Source organism: Brachyistius frenatus, unplaced genomic scaffold (genome assembly GCF_029030835.1).
Source record: "Brachyistius frenatus isolate BFR_SWC_R1_liver_20210118 unplaced genomic scaffold, ASM2903083v1 Contig_43, whole genome shotgun sequence".
NCBI lineage: Eukaryota > Metazoa > Chordata > Actinopteri > Embiotocidae > Brachyistius > Brachyistius frenatus.
This window is the reverse complement of record NW_027210642.1, coordinates 514,946-542,545: the sequence shown is the minus strand read 5'-3', so window position 1 is coordinate 542,545 and position 27,600 is coordinate 514,946. Positions and strand designations below refer to the sequence as shown.

Here is a 27,600-nt window from a genome sequence, read left to right as displayed (position 1 = left end):
CAGAGGGTGAGTGTCTGTGGGAAAATGTTGCCAGACAACACGGGGGGTATGTGACAGTGACGGCAAGCTGATATTGTCAGCTCCAAAACGGGGTGATATTCGGTCGTCAGAGCCTCGTTTTTCTCATTGGTTGCTTGTATTTAAATTAGGCAAAGTGCAGATTTGATGCTTCACCTTCCTGCTTTCAAAGTTCGTATGTTTTTACATATAAAACATAAACAGACAAGCCTTTCAATGTAAATATCTTTACTAATTCACTCACATGTACAAACTTTAGGACTTTGTGCTCGTTTCTTTCCAACTTTTCACCACATCCAATCCAAACTCATTATCTCAACATAATGTGGATTTCCATTCAAATTTTCTACACATTCATGGTCCCCAGAGGATGCAGCCAACACGTTTGGTGACATCTTGTGGTTGAAAATGTAGGCTTTTATATCTTAAAAGCTGGATATAATTAAATTTGGTGTAGTGATTAATGATCCACATGTAACTGTATCTGATTTCTCATCTTACGCTATCATTACTAAAATGAACCTGCTCACTTTGCTTTTTGACTATAACTAAAAAAAATTACGACACGTCCCCATCAGCATCAGCTGGACTTTGTGGTTGGTGCCGTTACATTTGCTAACAATGTTTTTTCCCAACGTTGAACAAACGCTTGTCACGTGACACTTCGCGAAAGAAATGCAAACATTTGTTGTTTGGCAAACGTTTCTTTTGAACCCTGTAAAAGATAACAAAGAAAGAGGTGTGCACGGCTGACACGCTTGAAACGGACTTTTTGACTAAGAAAACAGTTTGTTAATGACTTCACTTACCTCAACTTCCTCCACCTGATGAAAGACACCTGGACACCGTCCAAACCGTCGCGTGGTGCTTTGATTTAACCAACAAAACAAGTGCAGAGACTTGCACAACATTGTTTATATTCTAGTTATTTGTCTTTGACGGTATTAGCTTGACAGTTCTAACAGTAGGCCTAATAATTAATTAAAAGGAAAAGCCTGAGGACATAGAGTTGCACGTGAGCAGCTGGTTCAACGTCCGGACTGCGAAAGTTGTTCGAAGTTCTGTCAGATGCATTCACAGGCTCTCGGGAAATCGAATAATTTAGCATCCAATATTGTTTTTCCACATGATATGGTGTTGAAATTACAAAATGCAGTCTTACCCTGCATCCTCTCGAAATCATACTTCCTGCATCCCTAAACAATGACAGAACTGACATTATGATTGGTGTTATGGTTTATTACATTCATAGAAGAGTGATTAATCAAGAGTCTTGTAAGGTGCATGTCAACCAGTACAGTCACTGCTAAAATAACGTCACTTCAAGGTTATTAAAATTTATGTCCACATCACAAAACACATGCTGAATAATTCACACATCTCTTGCTGCTTCCCTCAGTTTGTGAGACACATGCAAAAAGTGCTTCTCTGTTGACACAGAGCCACCTTGTGGATAAAGGAGGAAGTCCACAATGGGAGATCACTTGGATACAGACTACAGTGTATATGTTTTGCTAAATAATTACGGATATTTCTAAAAGACAGACAGACAGATGAGCCGAATGAAGGGTTTGAACTAGACGGAAGAAAATGTCAGATTAGATTCCCTGTTTTAGTTTTAATTTGCCTGCATTATCCTTAATCCATACTCAATAACCTCCACGTACTCCCCGACTACTCCATCTAGCGAGAAGCCATGAGTGGCTGCAGCCAGCTGAGGTAGCGCGACACCTTCTGGAAGATGTAGCCATTGGTGCAGTCAGCCCCTAGCGGCTGGCTCACCACCCCAGTGAGGAAGAACACCTCCCTGTAAAGGGTGAGCAGGGGGCTGCCAGAGCTCATGGTGCAGTCGGCATTGGTACGAGGAGTGGTGCAGCCCATTTTATTGGTGATCAAGTTGGGGTGAGCGTTCAGACACTCAGGCAACGGCTTGTATGCCAGCTGGTTACGCATGAGCGGGCCCTGGAAAGCAGATACCGGTTTGGTTTCCTTCCAGCCGGTGACCACAGCTGGGAACTCTTCCGCCATCAAGATGCTCTCGGCAAAGTCTCTCTCTGGCAGACAGGCAGCAATGACTTCTCTCTTAAAGATAATGCGGTTGCTGAGCTCAATCACAGCCAGGTCATTTTCAGGACGACTCTCGTTATAGCCTGGGTGGATGTGGACTAATTTCACATCCAGGGTCTGCACTCCATTTTCATGGTTGGTACGTTTGCCTGAGGAGGTGCAGGTAAAGAAAGATGACGGTTTTCAAGGTGTAAAACTCCATGTGGACTTCAGCGCTAGAAATACATTTACTCAGGATCTGCATTTAGTGCGGCTTTGAGGTACTTGTTCTTGTAGCAGTGCAAAGCTAGGTTCAGATTTATTATATATAGTAGTAGGATTAACAAAGTATCATAAGTGTCAATCAGACCCAGTTTCTCTAGTCCCACACAGTCCTGAGAAGAGGTCTAATCAGCCTAAATAAGTGAAAGTACCAGGGTGTGCACGGTGTTTGAACTAACCATCATAATTCAGTCATAAAATATGAACACTTCAACAAGCTACAATGTTAAAATAAACACATGAATAATATTAATCTAACATATTTAAGATTCCTAAAAGGACTACACTGCATTACCAGTTATTTATACTTGAAGTACATTTTGCTGGTGATGCTTTAGTAGTTTTGATTTACAGGACGTTTAGATGGGAGACTTTTACTTAATGGAGTGTTTTTGGCTGGATCACAGCAGCAGGGCCAGACCCATAAATGTAAATTGTTATCACTGACTGATAAAGGTACACCATTGGTCGGCCAAATGCCGCAACTTCCTGTATCCATTTCAAAGCTGAAGCCGTCTACTTTTTCATACACAGTTCAACCATATACTAGATTTTGACATTGTGTTATTATATTGTGCTTTTTAAACTTTTAAGTAAATGATTATGAGTACTTCTTCCATTACTGGTGGGACCCAGATGTGATCATTTGTTACTAATATCTTTGATAAGCGTTTTATTCTGAAAAACATTGTAGTCACATAATCCTCAAAATTTTCACAGAATATCTGTGCATCAATTTCGTGAGTCAAAATATTGCCTGTTGTTGCTATTAATAATAGTAGCAGTGTTGGTAATGATTATGTGTTTTGTTTACTCACCGACAGCCACCTGGAAGCTGACGTACTTGTTGGCACACTGAGCTGAAGTCAAGACCAGGTTCTCCTTCAGTATGACTCCACTACAGTAACCTGCAGACTCTAAACTCTTCAGGAGAGCCTGCAAACCACACGACAATTAGACCGCTGGATGATTGGGAAAAACATCACAGACACTTAATGGGGTACCTGTAAAGTGTCCCAGTGTGAGTGTGTGTCTTCCTACCTGCCAGGGACACTCTGTAGAAGTACAGGGAAGTCCCCCAAAGTTGCTGTGGCTGTTGGTGGTCTGTCTGCTCTCCCACTGACTCAGACTGTTCACCTTACCACAGGAGTATGTGCCTGATGGAAGAAGATGATAATGATTACTTTCTCTCATTAGAATATTTTACCCTTTCTCTTTAGATTTTGACTGACATCACATTTGGTCGTCAGATTTGCAGTCAGTCAGTTAAAACAAAAACAAAAACAAACAAACAAAAAAAAAAAACATATATAGTTTTTTTTCCTAAAAAGAATATAAAAAATATATATATATATATAAAAAAAAAAAAAAATTGGCTTCTGATTTTACCAACAAAAAAGATGCAGTTGGAATTTAACACAGGACATGACGTACCTGTAGGCTCACACTTATTCCTGTCACTGCGGCTGAGCTTCCACCCGCGGGCGCAGGAGCACTGGTAGGATATGTAGCCTGGTTTACAGAACTGGGAGCAGCCTTTGTTCTTCTCCAGGGTGCACACAGTCTGATCTGCAGCGTGGAACCAGAAAGAGAAGGGAAGGTTGCACATCACACAGCAAATTAACCATGATGTCACCCGCACGACATGCCGACATCTCCCTCTCACCCGTTTCGCAGTGGACCCCTGCGAAACCCGACTTGCAGACGCAGTCGTAGCCTCCCACGCTGTCTGAACACATGGCTCCATTCTTGCAGGGGTTCTCTGCACACTGGTCTCCATCTAAACACAGCGAGCAAATCTGTGAGACGATTTAATGTGCTGCTAATGGCCGCACAGTGATGGAGAATCATTTTAATAGAGCACTTACCGATGTAGACTGACCAGAAGATATCCTGCAAAAGAAATTCAACATGATAAGTGAACACAGAGCTTTTATTGCATAGAGGCATGAGGAGGTTAGAGGAAGGAAAGAAAGAAATGAGGAGGGCATTAACAGCGAGCGCACCGTGCGGTAGGAGTCCTGGAAGAACCTTCTGGCCTCCTCGTAGGTGCACACTTTCTCCATGCAAGCCTGCTCCAGGGTGGAAGCCTGGTTACCGCCGACATTCCTCTTCTGACGGGAGATCAACGCGCTCGCCTGCTGCTTATCCAGAAACACTGTGGGAACAGTTCATGTCTCAGCGGTCGTAGCAAAAACAATTCACAAACTGGTTTGGTTCCGTTTCATACCATTAGAATATTTAAGACAACTTCTCTCAGTTGCCAGTTCTTTTCTTCTCTGGGACTTTTGATGATAATATATCAACATTTTAAAAATAATCAACTATTTTAATGATATTTGCTGCTTTTCTGTTTTATTTCATTGTGACGTGAATATCTTTGGTTTTAGACTGTCGATCAGACAAATGAGGACATCTGAAGACATCACCTTCAACTTTAGGAAATCAGGATTGGCATTTCTCATGATTTATGACTCATCAGATTAATTGTTGTTCTACGTTGTTTAATGAAAAAGTAAACAATAAAAGAGGTAAGAACTAATCAAAACCCAATAAACCAAACTAATCTAATATAAATAAGCAGCATCTCGTTGACTGAAGCTAAACCCATTTGATAAAATCACCACCCAAAAGTTCTTAAAACCACTGCATCCACTCAGCGCTATCTTCTTCCCTGATGAAGAGAAGAGCCTCTGACATGTTATACTTAGCATCCTGCTATCTTGAGCTTTAATTCTTTCACTTCATTTTCCTCTCTCTTGAGTTCAGACTAAACCTTTTTGAGGTTTACGGTGTCGTCTGGCTCCACGCTGGCCCTCTCACCTGACTGATGGTCCTGAATGGCGGCCACAACTCCAGCCAGCAGACACAGCAGAGCTGCAGATGTGGTCGAAGAGTTCATGGTGACACTGAAGCGTTGCAAAGATCTGAGGTGTCGGTGCTGCAGGGATCAGCGTGCGCTCCTACAAAAGTGACAAGCAGATTGACATGATGCGGGGTGCATGTTTGAAAAACAAAAACAAATGAGCTACAGAGGGGCATGCAGCTAAGAAAGAATCTTGTACAGAGAAAGAGTCTCTGTTCAAGGCTGCACCTTGTTGTCAGGAAGTCGTTATTTTCGTACAATTAATGCGCTGCCACACAGTTATTGTCTTGTATTGGCTGCAGCAGTCTCGCTGGATGTTTATGAAGTTCATCATAGTTAGGGTAGGTCTCTGTAGCGAGGATCCATCGATACTACCATGCTGCTGGAGAAGCTGATTGTTCAAAGGACCTCAATATTTCAGGTACATCTTCACCTCTTTAAACGTCACCGTCTATAATAGGATGTTATATTATGTTGACAGGGAACCACACTAGCCGCAGTAATTAGATGTATTATATTTTACTTTGAGGACTGAGGAAGGTTTAATGAAGTTTATCCCAAATGAAAACATTCATCAGCAGAGCCACCTGATAATTTACAGGCATTCCTGTATACAAGATAATGCTAATGTCTTGATAGTAGTCGCAATAATTTATGTAGTCAAATTAACTAACATGTTACGGTAGGTATATAATTAGACAATACATATATTGAGGGCTGATTTTTATTGTGCATGCTGGCTGACTATAACATTGGCATCTGTGCTTTTCCAACCATGACAAGTCAAAATGTCTGCTGCGAGATGCTCATCTCAGCTTCTTAATGCTGAGATGAGCATTGTTATTAGAAACAGGTTTTTTTTTTTTTTACTTTATGTTTAAAGCTGAAATTACATGTCCATTCAATTCAATAATTTTGCGTGTTGTAGGAAAAGATGGTGTGATAATGCATTCATACAACGAGTTTGAAATGATCAAATGTCCTATTTTTGTAAAGTGTCACATTACAGCCACTAAAATGTAACACCAAGTCGTAACTCTTGACAAAAAGTTGTGTGTATTAAGTTGTTGATGTAAAATAACTGGGGGCTGTTTCATGAAAGCAGAACTAAGAAATCCAGGATAACAGAGTAAAATGAGGCTTGATCTTCAGGCATGACGTGCACACGCCTAAATGCTTCCATATATTTTATATATTGCCCCTATCAGATTTAATTTAAAACACAAATGCCATTTCTAATCATCTCAACAACTGCGAAGCAATTTTTTTTTTTAACAAACCTCTAATAAAACAGCAGGTTTCTTAAACATAAACCTTTTTAATGCAGGCTCATACAAATAAAGCAAAATGGCCAAGTAGCATTACAACATGGAATAAATATGTTTCTGATTGAAAGGATTCAGAATTATTGACGCCTGGCTGTTAGCCTTGTCTGAAGCAGGTTATCTGCACAGATTAATGGTAGTTTATGTGCCTCTACTTAATCCAGGTTTTGTGGAAAAAAAAAAAAGCCTACTCATCTGTTTGACCATCATCATCATCATCATCATTGCGCAGTGTCATAACGCTGCCATGTTGGTGGGCCTCAGAGTCTGTTTTGTTCCCAGATTGTAAACAAACTCTGCCTCCTCTATGCGCCCTAAATAAACTCTATCAGCATTGAGGGGCGGCTCAGCAGGGGCTGCATGGGGATTATTTCACATTAGTAGAAATGAGTCTTTGCTTCCTGTGTAGCTTTTTTTTTTTTTTTTTTTTCCATTGTAGCATTAGCTCATCTGCTGTTACCAAACGAGGATGGAGCATCATCTACTGCGCAGCGTAAACACAAGAGGATGCTGCGATACAAGCTGCTCCGGTGTGACTCAGAACAACAGAAACTGTGAAGTATTACTCAGTCCGTCGCCGTTTTAGAGCGGGTCACCTCAATGGGACAAAAGCAACCAGAGTAACGTTACGAAAGGACAACAACAAACGCAACCGCAGTGATGATCGGCACCTACCGCCCCGGTAACGCAATCAAACTACCCGGCCCGCTCTCTCTCCTCGCTGGTCCTGAAACACGCCTCGGTTCTGCTGGATGGATCAAGCCTGTCGATCCAAAGTAACGGGTGCGGATCACAATTACGTCTGCCCCCACTCTCTCTCTCTCTCATTGTTTACTGACTGTGCAGAGACTAATGACAAATGTGCGCCGTCAGAGGGCGCTGTAAGACAGAGCAGGGTGCGGTTGGGAGAGTTGGACCCACTATGAACGGAGCATTTAAAGGGAGCTTCCTGCAGATATCTCGTTACTCTTGAGCCTGCGAGACACATGAAAGTTGAGTTTACGCTGCCATAAAGTCAGGAATAAAGGGGGAAAAAACTGCTCCGACATGGGAGACCAACTAAAAACACACACGGGACAGAAAAGACAAGGTAAAAGTAAAGACAGGACGTGACAAGATGGGATAGTACTTCACTCATCCAATGACATTTTTTCCTCCAGCATTTATTCAATTTATTCAATTCAATTCAATTCAATTCAATTCAATTCAATTCAATTCAATTCAATTCAATTCAATTCAATTCAATTCAATTCAATTCAACTCAACTCAACTTTATTTATATAGCGCCAAATCACAACAGAGGTTATTTCATGGCACTTAGCACATTAAAGTCCTTACAGCAAGACTTTACAATATTATGCAGAGAAACCCAACAATTCAACAATTCCCACATAAACTAGGAGGGGAAAAAAAACCTCCTCTTTAAAGGGAGAAAAACCTCCAACAGAGGGAAGGAAAAACTCAGGCCTACGTATAAATAGAATTAGAAGAAAGTAGTAATTGTAAGAAAGAACATGAAATAAAGGGAGCTGCGAAGTTAAAAAGAATCTGAAAAATGGGATATACTTTTTACGATACACAAATATTGTCTGTCTTTTTCTTTTTGTTAGTGTTTTAATCAAAGCTAATTTTTCATCACAATATTTTCATTGATATTCTCAATTCAGCTTAAGTCACCCTTTGGGACAGGACGACCAAAGGGGTGTCATAGTAGATTAAAAGTTTAAGATGTTTAGAAGAAGAAGAAATACTCTTCTTGTTACAAAAAAATTCTGCTTATTATTTATTTGTATTTTTTTTAACTTTTCTCTGCTTTTCTTATAAACCACTACATACATTTACCTCTCAGGCCTTCTAACTAATCCATCGCTGTTTGACTGAGCTGTTGACAACCTATCAACAGTCAGGCTGTTATGAGGGGTCACAAGGTCAAAAAGTTGAGAAGCTGTGCAGCATCCGTTTGATACAAACAGAGAACACATTAAAAAAAAAAAAAAGGCACAGTTTACATTCATTATTGCAATTTTTAGCAGCAGTGTGATCAGAATGATGAACTCCTTTTAATGTGTGCATGCTTGATCAAACAAAATGATGCAATCTGCTTCGATCAATAGAAGAACTGCAAACAAAGACACATCAGACAGCCAAAGACAATTGGCGCTCCACAGAAATCAACTCCAAATCAAGGCACCATGATAAAAGCTGCTGAAACGAGGCCATCAGGGCTGCATTTTACAGAACCAAAGTCCCTCCTCAGTGGCCTTATTTCAATGGGATTGTTTGTGAGAGCAATGTAATTTACAGACAGGGCCGTGGGGCTTCAGTCTCAGCTGCCGCTGTGTTAAATGTCTCCATTTCCCGAGTCTAATAACAAAAGTATTATAAGAGCATGCTCAGACCAGCTGGTCCCCTGGTGCTGGACAGGGGCAGTAGCTGCACTGCCCCGTACAGGAAGACCCTCTCAGGGAGGGACAGAGTCAATGGAGAGCTGGCCCGGACGTGCAGCGGCGCAGCTAGATGTGTAAATGATTAAGATTGTAGTAATTTCCCCGATGAATCTGGTCCGAGGTGAAATCCACAGTCACATGTAACTGCCATGTGTGGAACTAGCACATGTTTGAACATGTTTTGCGCGTATGAATACATACATGTGTAGCATATAACATGTGCGTTGCCTGTGACACGTGTCAGCATGTAGGTGCGGGCAGTGCTGTAGCTGCTCTATGCTGGCTTGCAAACTGCAGCAGTGGAAAGCTCGCCCAATCGCCCATCCATCTCTTTCCTTTAGTTATGTTTTATTCAACATCCCCCTCTTGTATGGTCTACCTTCCTCCCTCTCTACCTAGCTCTCTCTTTCCCTTTCTCATCTCTCCCTCTTTCCCCCTCGCTCCCATTTCTTCCCACTCCTCTCATTATTCTTTGAGTGCTGGCTCTAAATTGGAGGGTAGCAGGAAAGAAAGTGCGGCGTGGCGCTCACGTGTGACCTGGCTGACCCATTCCTCTTCAAATCCAGGGTCCAATTTTACAGGCACACTAAACAAACACCCCAGGCATCAAAAAAGCCATCTATAATTAATGTCACCGAATACTTGACAACTTTCTGATGGATCTCACCGACTGAAGATGAAATGCTCTGGACTGTCTACTGTACATGTTTGGAAGTCGCCATTATTCTCCCTGCATCTTTCCTTCTATAATTTCATCATTTGTTTCTTTTGTTGTTCACCACAATAGCAGTGCATCCATCCGCTGATTTACAACTTTCGTTCAGAATAAAATATGATTTCTTCAAGCTCCCCGGTCATGTTTAACATAAATATGTTTCCTCTCAAACCTGGTTACAGTGCATTAGTAATCATAATGTCATGACGAAAATAGCAAACATAAAACCTCAAAACTGTTACATCTTGGTTTGCATGCCATCATCAGTTTTTAGAAGAGACCCTCGATATTCAGCACGTCAACATTTTAATTTCTCTTGTGAAATATCTTAACATCTTCAAGATTGATTGGCACAAACATTTGTGCTCACATTAATTATCCCGGGGAGGATGAAATTCTGACTTTGGTCAACTTTTCTTCTCGTGCCATCATCAGGTCAGATTTAAACATTCCCATTGGCCTCAGCTCTACTTTGTGTTTTGTGCAAATTAGCATGCTAAAAGGCTTAACCAACATTGTGACCATGTTAGGAGTACACCTTCTTAACTTCCGCACCTTAGTGTTGTCTTTTTGCATGTTAGCATTCTGATGTTAGCATGTAGCTCAGTGCTCACTGCATAGCTAAACTCCTTCTCATCATTATATCCCATCTTCATCTCCTCATTTTCTCAGATTTGAGGTGTGAAGCAGGGAATAAAATGATTAAGATAGCTAACATCAGAAGCCATCTGCACAGTCTTTATTTGTTGTCATTTTTAGTGCACTGGATCCAGATAATCTGCGATTCTCATATGCGAGGATCCCACATGATATACAGATTAAACCATTCGAAGCCGCATATAGATCAACTTTGTTCTGCTGACAACACCTGACCAAAATGTTCAACATGACACACATACAAAACCAAAAACCATTTCGGTGGGGTTTGAAGCAATAACACGCGTTTGGTTTGGCACGCTCGTGCATGTCTGCATGTGACTGTTCAGTTCAGTGAGGACCAGACAGTGTGAGGTCCCCAGACAATGTGCGTTATGATGATGTAATGGGTTGATAACACACACAAGCAATAACGACCTGCACAGACCTGTCGGACCGCTGACCTCCTACTGTATTATCACCAGAGGAAATATAATACATCAGAACCATCACCTGCCCTGGTTTGGTTTTGAAGAATAACGCCAGATAACTCATCAAAAATGCCCTCACGCTTATGCAATACACTATCTGATGTCCTATATTAAATGCAAACATTAACCCACACACACACAACACAATCACATCTGTATCACAGCACCAGAAGATTGCATGTAATCGAGTTTGTGTGACAAGGACCAATGATGATGTTGTATTAAGTACTGGAAACAGGCAGGCACTACCCCTGTGGGGGTCTTTCACAGCTACGCTAGCTACTCTTGAAGAATCACCCTCCTCTGTCCCACATTTCTCTGTGATCAATTCACGTCATCTGGCCATATTTTATTTAACACCGCTCCCCTCCTTGCGTACCCCGCTGCTCATTTGTTCACATTCAGGGGAAAAAGAATTAAGAGCACTTCTTACCATGTTTCCTGCTTATGATTCAAGTGGCATTCGGCAGAAACAGGCCGGCTATTATTGAGCAGTTTATGGTGTCAATTCCCTTCGTACAGTGCCCTGTATCTGTGCAGAAGAGGCTCAGGATGTCATAAATGAAGCTCCAAGCAGGTATAAAGATGTGTTTTATCCTCTTGTGTGATCCCCAGCTATCCACCAGCTCAGCGATTCATTTTCTTCCACCGAAACCTCTTTCTTTCACTCTTTCTTCGTGCAAGACTCTTTAATCTCATCTGCCCTCAGGTCCTTATCGCAGCCCCATGCACTACCTTTTAAATGATATGCTGTATCTTGCTCAGACAGCAGAGATGAAAAGAGTCTAGTTGTGTTTCTTCAGACCTGTGGAGAGGTGGCGTAGGGCTGATCGTGCTGAGGAGGCACAGAGAGAGCAGAGACGCAGCTGACAGCTCTGTAAACGGACATGATGTTTCACTGTACTCATGCCAGAGCCCATCTGATGCTCTGCGTTCTGCACATATAGCTACTCCTGAAAGTCTGTACAAGTCACTGATAACAAATTATACTGACTTCATGTACAGGACGAATCACAGCTTTTAGGCTGCAGTTGTCTCGTACCGCCATCTTTCTATCATGGTTCATGTGCTGAGGAAGAAGGTTGCAGAAGGACAGAGAAAACGGTAATTGGGGAGGAAGGTGAGAGGTTACTGTACTCAGACTTATGCACAGTTGCCAGTTTATTAGGCACATCTGGCTATAAATAATCAACTTCAACTTTAACTTTAATGTCAATCCACCATACGTGCAAGACATACAGAGAGATCGAAATATTGTTTCTCACAGTAAAAAGATAAAACAAGAAAAGTATAAGTATAATGCAGTGTAATGAAGATTATGTTTAGTTTTTGTTAAAGCTGCTTCATAAAAGTGTTCATTTAGAACTTAGAGCTCATTTTGAAGGATGCTGTTGGTGGTGCTTTAGTGTCTTAAACTGTTTCATTACAAATTTAAAGTCCTGCTGTAAACAAAATGTTATTGTTGTAGATGGTGTAGGAGCAGCTAATTTTTACTCTCTGTTGGCGTTATGAATTTTTAAGATATGTTTTACATACCGATTGTATGTTTTGTGTGCACAATCTGTACAGTAGTAGCTTTTAAAAATGTCAAATGAATGTAGAGAGAATGAAAATTGTATTGGTAAATTGCTTAAAGGTTTTGCTTAAGTGGAGCAGTGAAACAAATCTACTAAATGACACTGCATCATTGGACTTACTTCCTGTCAGTATTTCCTTTCAAAAATGTTTGACAAAATAGAGAGAAAACTTTGTCAAATGCAAAGAGGGTCTTGCTTTGTTCTCCTTTTAATGTCATTAGAAATACATAATTTTGTTTTTTTACTCATCTGAGTTGAAATAGGCATTTGCCACTTTTTTTTTGTTATTCCTCTCACAATTAACAGTAAATTAATAAAAAAAACAAAGGTCCCAACTCTCTTCCCATATATTGTATTTGTATTTCCCAAATGGTTCCAGCCACGTTACCTTCATTAAAGAGGTGAAAGCGATGCATTGTAGCTGGAAATGTTTGGGGAATAAACATACCGTACATTTTTGCACACTAAACAAGCGAGAGAAGAGAGAATTATTTGTAAAAACGACAGATGAATATATCATGAAAGCAACCAGCGGTTCTGTCAACCTCAAACCACCTTGAGCAAGAACACTTGTGTTTCAGAGTGTCAGCCTGGAGTTCATTAGCACATTTTTGCTGGAGATTGAGACTGTTCGCACTGCATGGAAAATTAGACTGAGCAGCCAATCCCAACCCCCATCTCCCATTGCACACACACCTACACACACACGTGTCCGATCACATGTAATCCTACTGTATGCGGTTTCTGTTATATGCAAATTGCCTCGTGGATATTATTTAAAAGCACATTTTAAAGAGTAATGGAGCATCTAAAGATCAAAAGCAACTGTGACTGAATATGCAATCAAATGCTTGCCGGAAGACAAGTCAATAAAGAGATGTTGGCAGAAAACAAACACAATGGCAAGGGCAAAGGCACTCTGTTCTTTTCCAGAGTCGACTTAACCCTCCATTTATCTTTTCTCATCTGTCACATCTGTCTCCTCATCAGTTTTATTTTCTCTGCGTGTCCTCAAACCCCTCTTTCTCTAAGCATCCTTCCACCCCCCCTTCCGCCTCCCACCTGCCGCCTTAACTCTCAGTCCCTGTCTCCCTCTCTTTCCGCTTGCGACTTTCGCTCCGTCTCCCTTCCTCTCCGTTTCCCTTCCTCTCCGTCTCCCTTCCTCTCCGTCTCCCTTCCTCTCCGTCTCCCTTCCTCTCCGCCTCCCTTCCTCTTTCCTTCCTCCTTCCTTCCTTCCTTCCTTCCCTCCCTCTCTCCTCCCCCTCCTCCCGCTGCGTTCTCGACTCGCTCTCATTCCTCCTCGCTCACACACTCAGGCAGCATCCTCCCCTCTCCACTTCTACCTTCACACTCACCTCTTCACGCCTCCCTCTCCGCTCCTCTCGCCGCCTTTCTTTCCGTCACCTACTAACACACATCATCTCTCGCGTCTCCCCGTCTGTTGGTTCTCCCTCCTCCATCTCTTCCCATTCCTCTCTCCTTCTCACACACTCAACCTTGCTGCCTTGCGCAAATGCACGCGTACACACACTCATGCTGATTGGCACCCAAGGACAGAGCACCCTCTCTCCCAAACCGGCAACCAAGCAGTTTGATTGTGTGGCCAGGCTTCTTGACACTGAGCTCAGCTGAGGAAGAGGACAAGATAAAGGCCATGGAGCACAGCCACATCTTCCCTGTTTTTTCCCCAAACGGGAGCACCTGGAGCGCCGGGCAGAATCCCTCCGAGGTTGCCCAGGGATGCCCTCTCGGACCACTACCTGTCATCTACTACAGCATCCTGCTCTGTCTCGGCCTGCCGGGTAAGACATGTGCACGTGTTTTATGTGTTTGTGTCCAAGCGTATGTTAATTTGCCCAATTTTTTTGACCATTAGAGCCTGCATCTCTGTAATTTGCCGGTAGTTGTGCTTGGCATCTTGATTTGTTGTGCACTTGTCTGCAGGGTTGAGTGAGTGTGTCGCGCACAGCTGCTCCCGAGTTTCACTCTAGGCACACATACTGTTGATTTGTCATTCTGACCTTGTGGCTGTCACTTGTGCATGCATACATACTTTGGATGTATTTGTCTCGTGCCTGTTTAGAGTTCCTTTGCATTTGTACCTTACATGGAAATGTTCAAGCACAAAATAGAGGTAATAAAAGGAAACTATACGTGCAGTGCATCATTAAATTTTTTACCGTCTCCTGATTCTTCTGAAATTTTGCAGAGCTCTGGTCTCAAAATAAGAAACAGCACCTTTTCTATTAATCAGGAGTTGATATACGAGTATGTATTTGCATGACAAATTCAGTGAGTAATGATTCTGGCTTGACCTCTGGGACAAATATGTGTTACATGGCTCCTCTCGATGACCTGAATTAATGACGCTTCCTTCTTATGTCTTCATTATTGAACGACTGGTTCATTCACAGTCATTGTCAGACCCATTTACTGCCTCTGTCCCACTGCGTGATCTATGGGCACTAATCTAGTCTCACACAGGGAGGAAAAGTGGTGCGTGTATGCGAGTGTGTGCGTGAAACAGAGAGAGAGAGAGAGACACACAGACAGAAAACCTGGAGGTCAGATGAAAGAGGAAAAGTGCTGATGCCTAATCAGAGATTGGGGTTCAGATGCTGAAAGCCCACGGGCCTGTCAGACAGGCAGCCACGCCACTTCAACCCATCACCAAAATACAGGACTAATTCTGTCGTCAAATACCATAAAGCATCATTCAAATGTTTTACTTTTTAACTGTGATTTTAAGATGTCAGAGAGATCTGACATTAAATGAACCTACATTTTATGCTTTTGATGTGAACAAGCAACCACATTTTTTATATGTTATTTGTCCTAATCTTTAACACTGGCAAATCTTCTTAAGCTGTGAACACGTTCCCTTGATAAAGATTGTAAGTGAGATGTTATCAACAATCTAAGCTGTTCTGGTTCGAAACAAATCTGCAATGCAAAGTGAAACGCTTTTGTGTGCCAAGACTGCAGTTGCTCCAGAGATTTTCTGTCTTGTAAAAGTAAAAGTCTTTCTTTCTGATCAAATCTTGCCTAAGTATTTCTCCTGGATGGCACAGCACAAGCAATTCACTCTGCTGTCACTTCATCTTGAGTTACACTTGATTTTCCTGCTGAGTCGTCTTTACAAATGGGATTGAGGCTGTTTGTTCGACGGAGCAACAATAACCTGAGCACGTAAGGGAATCCTACGATAGTTGTCTGAATTAAAGGCAGAGTTGAGTGCGGCAGGCTGATACTTTGCAGCAGTGAATTTGAGTTATTCAATCATTATGACACAGCTAGTTCCACTCAAGCTCAATCATGAATGTTTCATGAGTGCGGCATGTGTGAGTAGTAGCAGCGTGACCTACAGACCCACACACATTAAACACTCCAGTGTTTTGATTATAGGCCAGCCATTCATTAGTAAACAGGGCATCACTGAGATGTCGCTACATATGTAGGTTTCTCACAGACTCTCTTTGACCTGTATGCTGCAGACGGAGAGGGGTCAAATCAAGAGCGCAAAGATGAAGGAAGGTGATGAGAAAAGGGATTATGGTGAAAGAGGTGTGAAAAGATTGCTGTTTGACCTGGGGAAATTATGAACTCAACGCTCTGCACAAAAAGCGGATAAACAGGGGGAGACTGGGAAAAAGGAAGACAAGGACACCCAGAAGACCAGTGGAGTGAAGAGAGGAAGACATCAGAACACTAATAGAGAGAGAGAGAGAGAGAGAGAGAGAGAGAGAGAGAGAGATTAATAACAGCAGAGGCAGCGAAGTAACACCTCTGAGCCCTGAGTGGGGGTGCTACAGACGATGGAGCTGAAACGAATTGCCACATTTTTAATTAATCGCTAACTCGCTCTCTCTCTTTCTTTCCCTCCCTACTCACTACACCACACTGCTCGAGACAGAACAGACGTGTGCTGGCAGCACAATGAAGGAGTCGGTGCTTTGCTGCGTTCTTTGTACAGTACAGCGTGCCTTTAAAGCTTTCTCTGCCATGACACAAACTGTGTAGTGGGAAACCATCACCTGATGAGCAATGCCGTGTGACATAATTGGATGCTTAAGTGAAGGTGCCCTGAATTTCTAACGCAGCTGTTTTCGTGAGGTATTGTTGGAGTGCCTGCTCTCAAATCAGTTGTTTGTAGAGGTGTTTGCTTACGTTTTTACCTGCACGCAGACATTTTAAATAGCACCTCCTCCGGTGGTTTATCAGCTCCATCTTCGAACAGAAGTCAATTTGCTGCTGATGCCTGAATTTTGCCTCAAGATGTCTGCGTTTCCATCACGTGCATAATGTGTTAATACAACTCCTGTGCTCAGAGATAGATCAGCGGGGCACAAAGACACTAAGCGGATTAAATTAAATTGTATTACATTCAACAATGAACCATTTGTAAGGTTTATTTCATTAGTCATTAGGCTGTCGTAAAAGATGGTTTTACCAAAACCAACAGAGGACAGCGTTGATTTACTTAATCGAGAATGAACCGTTCAAATTTATTGTTAATAGGATGAGACTCTTGAGAGTCATATTTTCTTTGGTATCATCATTTTTTGAATTAAACACTTGTGTAAAGAATCTTTAAATTATTCTAATGTATAGTAAATGTACTTACTTCAATCCACTTCAACCATTGACTGTGCACACATTTAAACTAAGGAGTTCCTTTTTGACCTTGGAAACATTGACACGGTTTAACCCAAAGGAAACAAGCACATCAGTTGTTTCAGCAGATGTCCTGAAAACAATACATGTCTACATTCTACTGACAAAGATTTGTATGTCTGTAGGCATCACAACTCTTGCCCTCCATTACATTTTGCAGGTTTCCATCCAACACAAAGTTGAACCAAATATTTTAAAAATGCAAATATTTGGAAGGAAATTCCAAACAGCATGATTGCTGTTTTGCTTTTTCGGAACTTTATAAAGTATCATAACGGGACCTCAGAGCAGAAAGTTACAGAAGAAATTTGTGTCAACAAATTGTTGTTTAGTGGAGAAATGTGTGTGCATTGTGGGAGAAGAAACGCACACATGTCTATGATTTCGGTCATTTGCTGCGCGCCTTTCAGAGGATCCTTCCTCCACCTGTGCACACAAGCATGTGTGTGTGTTCACGTACTGCACAGTACTTCTCTGGTCCTTGAAGCTTTTCTTTGTTTGGCTGTTCAACAGTCAGCGATGTGACTGGCGCACGTGTGAGTTGGAAAACATATCCTCCCGCTCCCACTTATCCACCGGTCCAAGGGGGAAAAGTTTGGGAAAGTTGAGCGCTATCAACCCCTGCTTCCATGTTGCAGTGTAGGCCAGGTGTCAACCGCTGCTTAATGAAGAGACGGGTCCCATCGATTTTCAGTTTGAACTATCGATCTGTCAATTTGCACCAGCGACAGGGCATCTGTGGTGGGATGTGGGCTCGCTAATAGATACTATCACTCTAAAAGTGGGGTTTGAGATTAGGTGGGCTAAACCAGACCAAAAAGAAGGGATGGTTCGAAGCGTGATCAAAGTAGGCAGAGTAAATCAAATGGAAGAAGGTTGGGATTGCGAGCTCTGGTTGGTCTCCAGTCTGCAGTTTAAGAAAGGAGAGGGAGGGAGGAAGAGGAATGGCGAGCGTGTCAGCCTGTCGTGGGGGAAGACGAGCCAGATAGGACTCGGGCGGGTAGAGGAGGCAGGAATGGAGGGAGGTGTTGTTTCAGGCAATAAACCAGAGATGTGCTGTGACAGAGCTGACTTTGTTTGACCAGCTGATAACATGATTCTGTCACTTCTGGTGAAAACAAAATCCCTGCAAGTTGTTTGGCGTAGCTTGGAAAACGGTAACATATCAATCAGAGGACAATTACAGTGCTGTGATCTGGACATTGATTTAACGTTTCATTTTCCTCATCTTCCATCTGTTTACTCTTCTTCCTTTGTCAAGTTTACTTCTCTGATTGTCTTTCACCGCTTTTATTTTTTCAGAGATAAAAAAAAATTGTTTTAAAAATGGTTGATGACAATCCAAGGACACATTATAACTGTTAACGTTGTTTATGAGCCCTTTGAACATGATCAGCAGGGTTTGCCGTGCAGTGCACAATACCTGCACCTCATCACCAGCGGCAGTTTTAGCCTCGATGTAAGGACAGTAATCTCCAAACGTTGATTCACTGTAGCCTGTCTGTAAAATGAATGGCTGCTGAGGTGAGAAGGCAGTAGAGCACTGCAGTCGCATCAATATCATTAGTGGCACACAGGGACTCTTTTTCTCCTAACGTGCACATTAAACTTAAATATCCTTTTGCAATACATATAGTATCTCTGTCTCTCTTTTTCTCATTCTTGCTCTGTTTTTAATTGTTTGGTTTTTTTTCCTTATGGGCTTCTTCCACAAAATTACCCATTAACACTCAGCTCAAACGTCAAGCTTTAATAAAATCTGCTTGACTGATATTACTGCGTTTACATCACATACTCAATGCAAATTGATGCTGATACAAAGGATTTTGCTTCATGATAACATTTGAAGTGAATTCAGGCCTAAAACCATGTCAATAAAATCATGTTTTATCTTCAATCTTTGTGGTAGGGACGTGTCCCTGGTTTCTGTTCGAGGGAATTAAGGAATCGCCGTGCTTCATGTCCGGTCTGACACTTAGAGAAGACAAAAGGGAAATGGTTTTCATCAGGAACAAAGTGCCTGTGACCTTTGAAGCGAGCTTTGATATTCACCCCCTCTCTGTCTTTCACCTCTCTTCCTTTCTTTCCACCACCTCTCCCCTATACCTCTCTGTTTGTGTCATTCGGTCTTCTTCTCTAATCCTACCTTCTATTCCCTCTTAATCACCTGCTCTGTTTTTAACTCTCTGTGACCTTCCTCAGACCAAACTCTCCCTCATCCTCCATCTATTTTCTCATCTTTCTTATCTCCTTGCCTCTAGTCTTATTAGCCTTCAGATAAGCCGCCAAAGCCTAACCTCGATTTCCTGCAAATGACAAAAAATAAAGAATCCTTAATTGCACTGCTGCAATGCTCTCTTTCATTCACTCTTTGAGGGAGATCATTTCCTTTTTTTAATATTCTGTCTGTTTTATATGGGGCCCTTGCCTGATGACTTGTGCGCAAGAAAGTGGCAGTCTTTCGTGTTTTACCTCCGGTTTTGAGGGGTTCAACTGCACAGTATTGTTCGTCGACAGCCCGTCTGAACACGTCCCTTTAGTGGTGGGATGAGTCAACCTTGTTACACACCTCAGGGAGCACGCTGTGCCTTCTCTTTTCCCGCTAAACAACGTCAATGGCCTTGTCCCTCGTTATATTAGAGGAGCAGCAGGGGAGCGGAGACACAAAAGCACTCCCACACAAATAGACAAAGGGCTCACACACACACACACACACACACACACACACACACACACACACACACACACACACACACACACACACACACACACACACACACACACACACACACACACACACACACACACACACACACACACACACACAAGCAAAGGTAGCCTGACACACAAACTCACAGCAGCCCATTATCCATCCTACAGGTTATTTCAATCCCTTCTCAGCAGGAGAAACTTATTTTTTCTTGCAAAAAGAAAATGGAAGATGCCAAAATTTTGCATGCATTTTTATGTGCATGTGTGTTTATGTCTCTGTTCTGTATGTGCAAGAGTGTGCCACCCTCCACCTTGGCTTTGCTCATCCCTGCTGCGTCCCAGCATGTGGCACCTCACAGCCGCTGAATGCTGAGCAGATCTATCCTGCTCCAGAGACAAAGTAAAGAGCAGGAGTCAATTGCAAAGAATGGGCAACCCAGTGCAGGGTGGCACGAGCTAAATGGAAATGTCAAAGCTCGCAGCAGATCCCTTTTGTTCGTCTGTAGAGGGGCCTGCCTCACAGGGGAGCCCAAACAGTATAATACCCAGCCAGTGACAGTCAACACCTCACTGTTTCCATTTAATGCACCTCCTCTCTGTTCAGCAGTAGAAAGAGAGAAAGTGTGGTGATGTATTAAAGGTGATGTCCACGGTGTTGGTTTTGTATTGGATCTCCATCAGGAAATTTTCGAGTAGCTCAGAGCTTGGCTGCAAACTTTCCCCAGAACACACACACACACACACCGATAAGATCCCTCTTCTTGGATAAACCAAGTGAGAGGCTGCAGTGACACACCAACAGCTGTGTAGGTTGGCGGTTGAATGGGTATCGACATATATGGAGGGTCATGTGACCAGACAAGGACAAGAGAAAATATTGCAATGAGCAATAAAACAAAACTAAATATAATAGGGCAACATACAGATATAAATGAGATGTCATTTCGATGAATGCAGCAGACTTTACTCCACAACAACCTCTCCTATAATTTGGACACAGTTATAGTTGTTATTAAAAAACAAAACAAAAAAAAAAAAAAAACAAGAAAAAAAAAAACGGACATTTAAAACCTGTAATAAGATATTGCAATTTTTGCTTGAGAGGTTACTTGAAAAAAGATTTGTGTAAATATTAGTCCATGATCAAATTGCCAATACATTTTCAGTCATTTCAAAATTTTATTTACTGACAAATAGTCTGTAATTATCAGCAACACTTTGCTCTGTAATTGACACAAACTCTGTGAAAATACAAAACAACAAAGAAGAAAAAGATAAGTTACCCAGCACTAAAGAGCACTCACGTTTCTTTATAATGATACACATCACCATGATCTCCAATCATATACAGTGTTGCATGGCGATGAGTTTTTAAATAAATCAAATCATTTCAGACTTGCAACAAAAAACAAAAGCATGCAAGACACCGCTCAAAAAAATCTTCCACACAAAAAAATAACGTACAAAGACACGTACCAGTTTGCTGTCTTCCAACACCTATTCTCTCTGGTCACATGATATCTGTGGCCAATCAGGGAGGGTCTCTGGGATTTGCGAACTACTATGACACAGGTGGAATCAATCTCCCCTCATTTAGAGGCTCAAGGTACTCAATTATGGTTTTACAAAAATATCATTCAAGAGGCAAATCAGAACATGTGTAATGTCAGCATACATTTGAGTCAAGGAAATTACATATTAGGAATAAAGACAGTGAGCTCCATAATATAAAGTCAACATTCTTGGAACATAGTCATGTAAGTGTCGAAACCATCAGATTGGCCTGACCACAAAAAAAAACATATGGCGAGCAACATAAAACAACAGACAACATATCTTGAACAACCTGTTTTGATTATGGTTTTATTAAAAAAAAAAAACTCTTAATATTAACTTCAACTTCAACTTCTTTAATGTCAATCCACTACATGACATACAGATACAGATAGATCGGGGAAAAAAAAACGTTTCTCACAGTCCCACTGCGTACAAATACAAAACAAGAAAAGCACAAATATGTAACAACAACAAAGCGCGACCACCAGAATGGCTGCGAACTCCCTCAGCAGGTAGAACGGTCGGCATTTCACGAACATAAACTCCGCCAGCGGTGAGCAGTGTCTGCAAACAACAACAGCATCCCGACACCGAGCGTCGTTAACGTAGACACAGACTCCCCGAGTCCGCCCTGCCGTAACGTGTTAACGGTTAAGTTCCATATTCCATATTTAAATTAACCCAAAATTTGTTTTCTGGATTAATTTGCAAAATGGAAAAAAAAAAATCAGGACAGAAAAATATACAAAGAATCAACACAACAGTGAAACAAGATTCAACATGAAAGAAAGGTTAGTGTGGCGTATGAGCAATGGTGACTATGAGGGGTGGAGTGCCATCCAGCAGCACTGTACACATGTATTGGCTTGTTGAGTCTTGTAAGCAGCTTTGACATCTCATTTATGGTTATTGATAGATTGGATGTTGATGAATTGGCGTATCTCTTATGATCTGTGTGTTTTAGTGTGCATGCTCAGGGTCAGACATGTATTATTGTGTGTGTGTGTGTGTGTGTGTGTGTGTGTGTGTGTGTGTGTGTGTGTGTGTGTGTGTGTGTGTGTGTGTGTGTGTGTGTGTGTGTGTCGTCTGCTGCGCATCCTCCAGTCCTGCAAGCACATCTTTAGTCATTATCTGGAGCCGGCTTTGTAATGTGTAATCAGTTGATAGCGACCGGGGCTGTGAAGTGTGATGTACCAGACTCCAAGCTGCCATATTTAATCCAATCCCAGATCTATTACGGCAGAAAGGGACAGGATCACAGAACACACACACACACACACACACACACACACACACACACACACACACACACACACACACACACACACACACACACACACACTGACGGCTGCTAAGTGCATTGATGTCTGTGAAGCTGTATTGCAATGTCAGAAGGATCTTTGTCTGGGGAGACAGATTGGATATGGCTTCATGCTGCACCAGCAGGTTTTACTGAAAGGGGTTGGTTAGCCACAACAAAGCACAGATACAGTGCCCTGTGGATTATATTTTTGGGTAATTGAACTAGTACAGCATGAAATAGGAATCTTTGGATAAACTGGAAACATATCGAGTGCTTCAAATGATGCCTTTAAATTTGACACTTCATGCCACACATGCATTAAGGAAGGAGAAAATGAAAAACGACTTCATTTGACAGTAGGTTACATAGATGATTTTACACCAGGAATTTTCATTCTTCATTTAACCCATCTGAGAGCATTGAATACGTACACATCCAGAGCAGTGGGCTGCTGCAGCACCCTGGGAGCAGTATCAGGTTTGGTGCCTTGCTCAAGTAAACATCGGCAATGGATGTTTTTTCTTTGGTCAAAGGAATCGAACTGGCGACCAGGCTGAAATTACGCTATCCTTTAATGTGCCATAACTCATGTACTAGTCTTTTCTACAAGAGAAAGAAAAGTCCAAGAAGCTTTACCATGATTCATCTCAATAAATAAAGAACATTTTTTTTTTGCATGTTATTCCTTTTATTTCCAAGATGTTTAGCTCAGCCTCTCAGGAACTAAGACAAATACTCTTGAGCATGGAAGTCAATAAACTGCGATTATTTGAAGGTATTCTGAGCCACAGGTAGCACTAATCAGCAATGCATTCAAGAGAAGGTCCACTTTTTTTATTTTTTAATCTAGAATCTCATTCATGCTAGTGATTTGATACATTGTCCTGCTGATGGTTTCACTGGTCGATAATTGGTGAGATGTGATAATAAAAAAAAACTCTGATAAAGCTTGTAATTGCTGCTCTGTCTCCACCTAATTACTGCCTACAGCTTCAGTTTTCGCCTTTACTATAGTCTGGAAACCTGCTCACGTTAATGTGTCGTCCAAATTATGACAAAAAAGACATACTAAAGCATGTTGTCCAAAATATATTTTTTTTAAAGTAATACTATAGCATTTCGTCCGAAATATATTTTTTTTTAAAAAAGGTCATACTATACCATGTCGTCCAAATTAAGATGAAAATCGTCATACTATACCATGTCGTCTAAAATATTTAAAAAACGTCATACAATAGCATGTCATCCAAAATATGACAAAAAAGTCATACAATAGCATGTCGTCCGAAATATCCATTCGGTGCTCGGGCCCTAATAAACGGCGACAGAAAATTGGCAACGTAAATGGGAATGTATAATGGTATATGTCGGGGATAAGGAGTAAAGATAGAAAAAGAGAGGCAGATGAGGAGAGATGGAGCGTCCTTGTGCTTTGTTTTTAGGTGCTAAATTGCCAGTGGCAGGATGGCAGGCATCGGTGGACTCAGCAGATTGCCAAGGCTGTGTTGCTGCACGTTGCCCTCCTGCTTTTGTTGTGGCTTTACTCCTTATTAGAGATAACAATTTGGCCACAGGCAGAGGCAGGTGCTGCTGGAATTACACAGCAGGTGTAGAAGAACAGGGAAAGAGAAGGCAGCATTAAACAGGGGAAAGATGACAGAGTAGGAGAGCTGGTTAAACATGGCAAACACTGTCTGGGAACAATGACCGAATTAAATCTGTTTGACATGTTTTCTGAAACTGAGAGAAAATGTCAGCGGTTAGGAGTTCACCCAGCTGAAAGATTTCTACCAACTCCAAATCTTCATTTTTGTGTTTGTTTATTGTCTTGGGCACGTGTTAGCAACTACAGTGCATGTCTTGTCTGCAGCGTCTCTACTGCTATCAGCCGCATCCCTGTTGCTGCCTTGTGTGTTGTTGGCTGGATGAATGTTTCCCCTTTTCAATTACCTGCCCTCTAACACTCAATTTCTCTGTTTCCCTCCCTGCCCTAATCTGTGCCTATTCCCTTTCCAATCATCATGCTTTTTTCCTTCCCCATCATGTTCCTATTTCCCCTCTCTCTCTCTCTCTGCTTCCAATCACCGTCCTGCATTCTTCCTCCACCCAGCTAACATCCTGACTGTGGTTATCCTGTCCCAGCTGGTGCTGCGTCGTCAGAAGTCCTCCTACAACTATCTCCTGGCTCTGGCCGCCGCCGACATCCTTGTTCTGCTCCTCATTGTTTTTGTTGACTTCATTTTGGAGGATTTTATTTTGGCCACGCCGCTGCCCCCATCGCTAAACAACGCAGTGCAGGTGCTGGAGTTCTCCTCCATCCACACCTCCATCTGGATCACCGTGCCTCTCACCATTGACCGCTACATTGCTGTGTGCCACCCGCTCCGCTACCACACGGTCTCCTACCCAGCCCGCACACGTAGGGTGATACTCGCCGTGTACATCGGGTGCTTGCTCTCTGCAGCTCCTTATTACTGGTGGCCTGAGCTGTGGCATAGCCTGCCTGGGGTCGGCAGTGGTGGTGGAGGAGCAGGAGGAGAAGGAGGAGGAGGAGGAGAAGGAGGAGGAGGAGGAGGAGAGAGCGACAGAAGAACGGTGGCCCAGCACGTCCTGGTGTGGGCCCACTGTGCCACCGTCTACCTCCTCCCCTGCACCGTCTTCTTCTCCCTCAATGCCGTCATCGTGCGCAAGCTGCGCAGACGCCGCAGCTGTTTCCGTCTGCGCGGTTATTCCACCGGCAAGACCACCGCCATCCTCCTCGCCATCACCTCCATTTTTGCCGTTTTGTGGGCGCCGCGCACGCTCATGATCCTCTACCACTTCTACTCGCCTCCTCCAGCCTCACAAAGCGCCGGCCGTCTGCTCCATGTGCTCACTGATCTGGCAAACATGCTGGCATTGCTCAACACCGGTGTCAACTTCTTCCTCTACTGCTTCATCAGTAAGCGTTTCCGAGGCATGGCGGCCAACGTGCTGCGGGCCCTGGTCCACTGCCGGAAGCAGCCGCTGCCATTCTACGCCAGCCACAATTTCTCCATCACAAGCAGTCCCTGGATCTCACCAGCCAACTCCCACTGCATCAAGATGTTGGTGTACCAGTACGACAAAAACGGGAAGCCCATCTGTATTTCCTCTTGAGCCTGCTGGTACCCGGGAGGAGTCATCGGGCTTTGTCTCCATGGCGACCATCTTTGCCCGCATGGGACTCTTTGAGGCTTGAAAATGTCAACACGCCTAGGGAGCGCAGAGTTGACAGTTTTGCTAGCTTTGAATGATAACCAAGTGTTTGGCTACCAAGGTGGAAAAGCAAACAGCAGATGTGCGGCAGAAAATGTTCAATAAAGTGTTCACAAAGCAGCGACCAGCATTAAATACATGTTGATTGTTTCCTCGACGCAAAAAAATACATCTACTGAGTGATTGACTGCTGCTCGCAGAGGGTATATCACCACCATCTACCACTGATTATGAGCCACCATTTGTAACGTATAAACAGGCAAAAACCAAGATGAACATTTGGTGAGGCATCAAATTTATGTTGGTTCAGTTGCAGATGCTGTGAACAGCTGCCTTTGTCTGCTGGGAGTCATCTCCAGAAAGATCCAGTCAGAGTCTGGGCACTAAACATCTCAACTCAAGGGGTGATTCACTCAGGCAGAGTGTCCACTGCCCACAGTCGTGACTGTCTCTCAAAGCAATGTAAAACAGCTCTGTTATTTCCACTTGGATATGCAGGGGAGTCTCAAAGGTATGTTACACTCAGTGTTTCGCCCATTAAGCAGCCTTTCTTCTCTCATGTGTGAGCTGAGTTTATCCTGGCAGTGCAGGTCACTTACAAGTCGGCGCTCGCTATGGAAGACCGAGTCATCCCACATCCAACCTCACAGATTGACGTAGGACGAGTAGGCACTCTGCTTATTGTCGGTTATATATTTATTAACGGTAGACTTGACTGTTATAGTAGCTTTGCAAAAATACATGACAAAAAAAATTTGACTTGGAGTTGGTGTGGCTCCAAGGTGCTATTAATCTAGTAATCACAGTTCCAATATTAGGATGAGGAAATTTCTGCTATTAGTAGATAGTCCTCTATTAACTATTAATGGTCCTCGATGACTTACTGTTAGCCATTACCTGGGTGAATATAATGAATGTAACTGAGCATCTCTTTAACCCTTTAGCTTTGTAAGAGACTGAGAAGAAGAGAGAGACAGAGAGGATGGAAAAATCTGTTCTCCTTCCCTTTAGTTCCCCCGTCCAAAGATTTCTGTCCCATGGTGCAGCAGCGAATTTGGTCTCAGGGCCGCAGCGGCACATTTCAGCTCTGCTCATCCTGCCACCAGCTGATGGGAATTCAGTAACATTTTACACTAAAACACAATCACGTACATCAACTCTATCTCAGTACTGCCTGATAACAAACTAGAAATGAGAACACGCACACAAACACAGGCACACACACACACACACACACACACACACACACACACACACACACACACACACACACACACACACACACACACACACACACACACACACACACACAAAAACCTTGCGCTGTATTGCCCACAGATAGAGCACATTGAGATCAATGCACATCCATTCTGCAGACACCTTGGGGCATAAGCTGGGTTCATCTATTGAGAGAGAGACTGGAGCTGTGCCAAAGGGCAGATTTCTTCTAATACCTGCCTGGAGGGATCAGGCACATCAGGCCTCTTATTTTGTAAGCCTTTAAATCTGATGAATGTTAGGTGTGTCTGTCATAGCTGATAAAGTCGTGCCCTCCAAACTCATGTTCGACACTCATACGTCTGAGACACTTGGGTTGGGTTGGGTTGGGTTGGGGGGGGGGGCTGTGTGTCGTGTCTTTTTCTCGCACAGCAGCAACAGAAAATCTGCTCATCTCTTTTAACGTATCAACTTCACTGCAATGGAGACCTTGCAA

At 42.7% G+C, this 27,600-nt stretch overlaps 2 protein-coding genes across 2 annotated transcripts; one reads left to right on the top strand and one right to left on the bottom strand.

The window, feature by feature from the left end:
• Positions 1–1,236: 1,236 nt before the first annotated feature.
• Positions 1,237–7,378, bottom strand: proza (protein Z, vitamin K-dependent plasma glycoprotein a). Its single transcript, XM_069702782.1, has 9 exons — positions 7,213–7,378; positions 5,170–5,309; positions 4,353–4,504; positions 4,215–4,239; positions 4,013–4,126; positions 3,781–3,915; positions 3,388–3,503; positions 3,165–3,282; positions 1,237–2,234 (listed from the first exon to the last, which is right to left on the bottom strand). Exons 2-9 carry the CDS (start codon positions 5,246–5,248, stop codon positions 1,702–1,704), a joined length of 1,272 nt encoding a protein of 423 aa, XP_069558883.1. The 5' UTR covers positions 5,249–5,309; positions 7,213–7,378; the 3' UTR covers positions 1,237–1,701.
• A 6,147-nt stretch (positions 7,379–13,525) lies between these two features.
• gpr139 (G protein-coupled receptor 139) lies at positions 13,526–27,474 on the top strand. Its single transcript, XM_069702798.1, has 2 exons — positions 13,526–14,205; positions 24,760–27,474. Exons 1-2 carry the CDS (start codon positions 14,058–14,060, stop codon positions 25,785–25,787), a joined length of 1,176 nt encoding a protein of 391 aa, XP_069558899.1. The 5' UTR covers positions 13,526–14,057; the 3' UTR covers positions 25,788–27,474.
• The last annotated feature ends 126 nt before the right edge of the window (positions 27,475–27,600 follow it).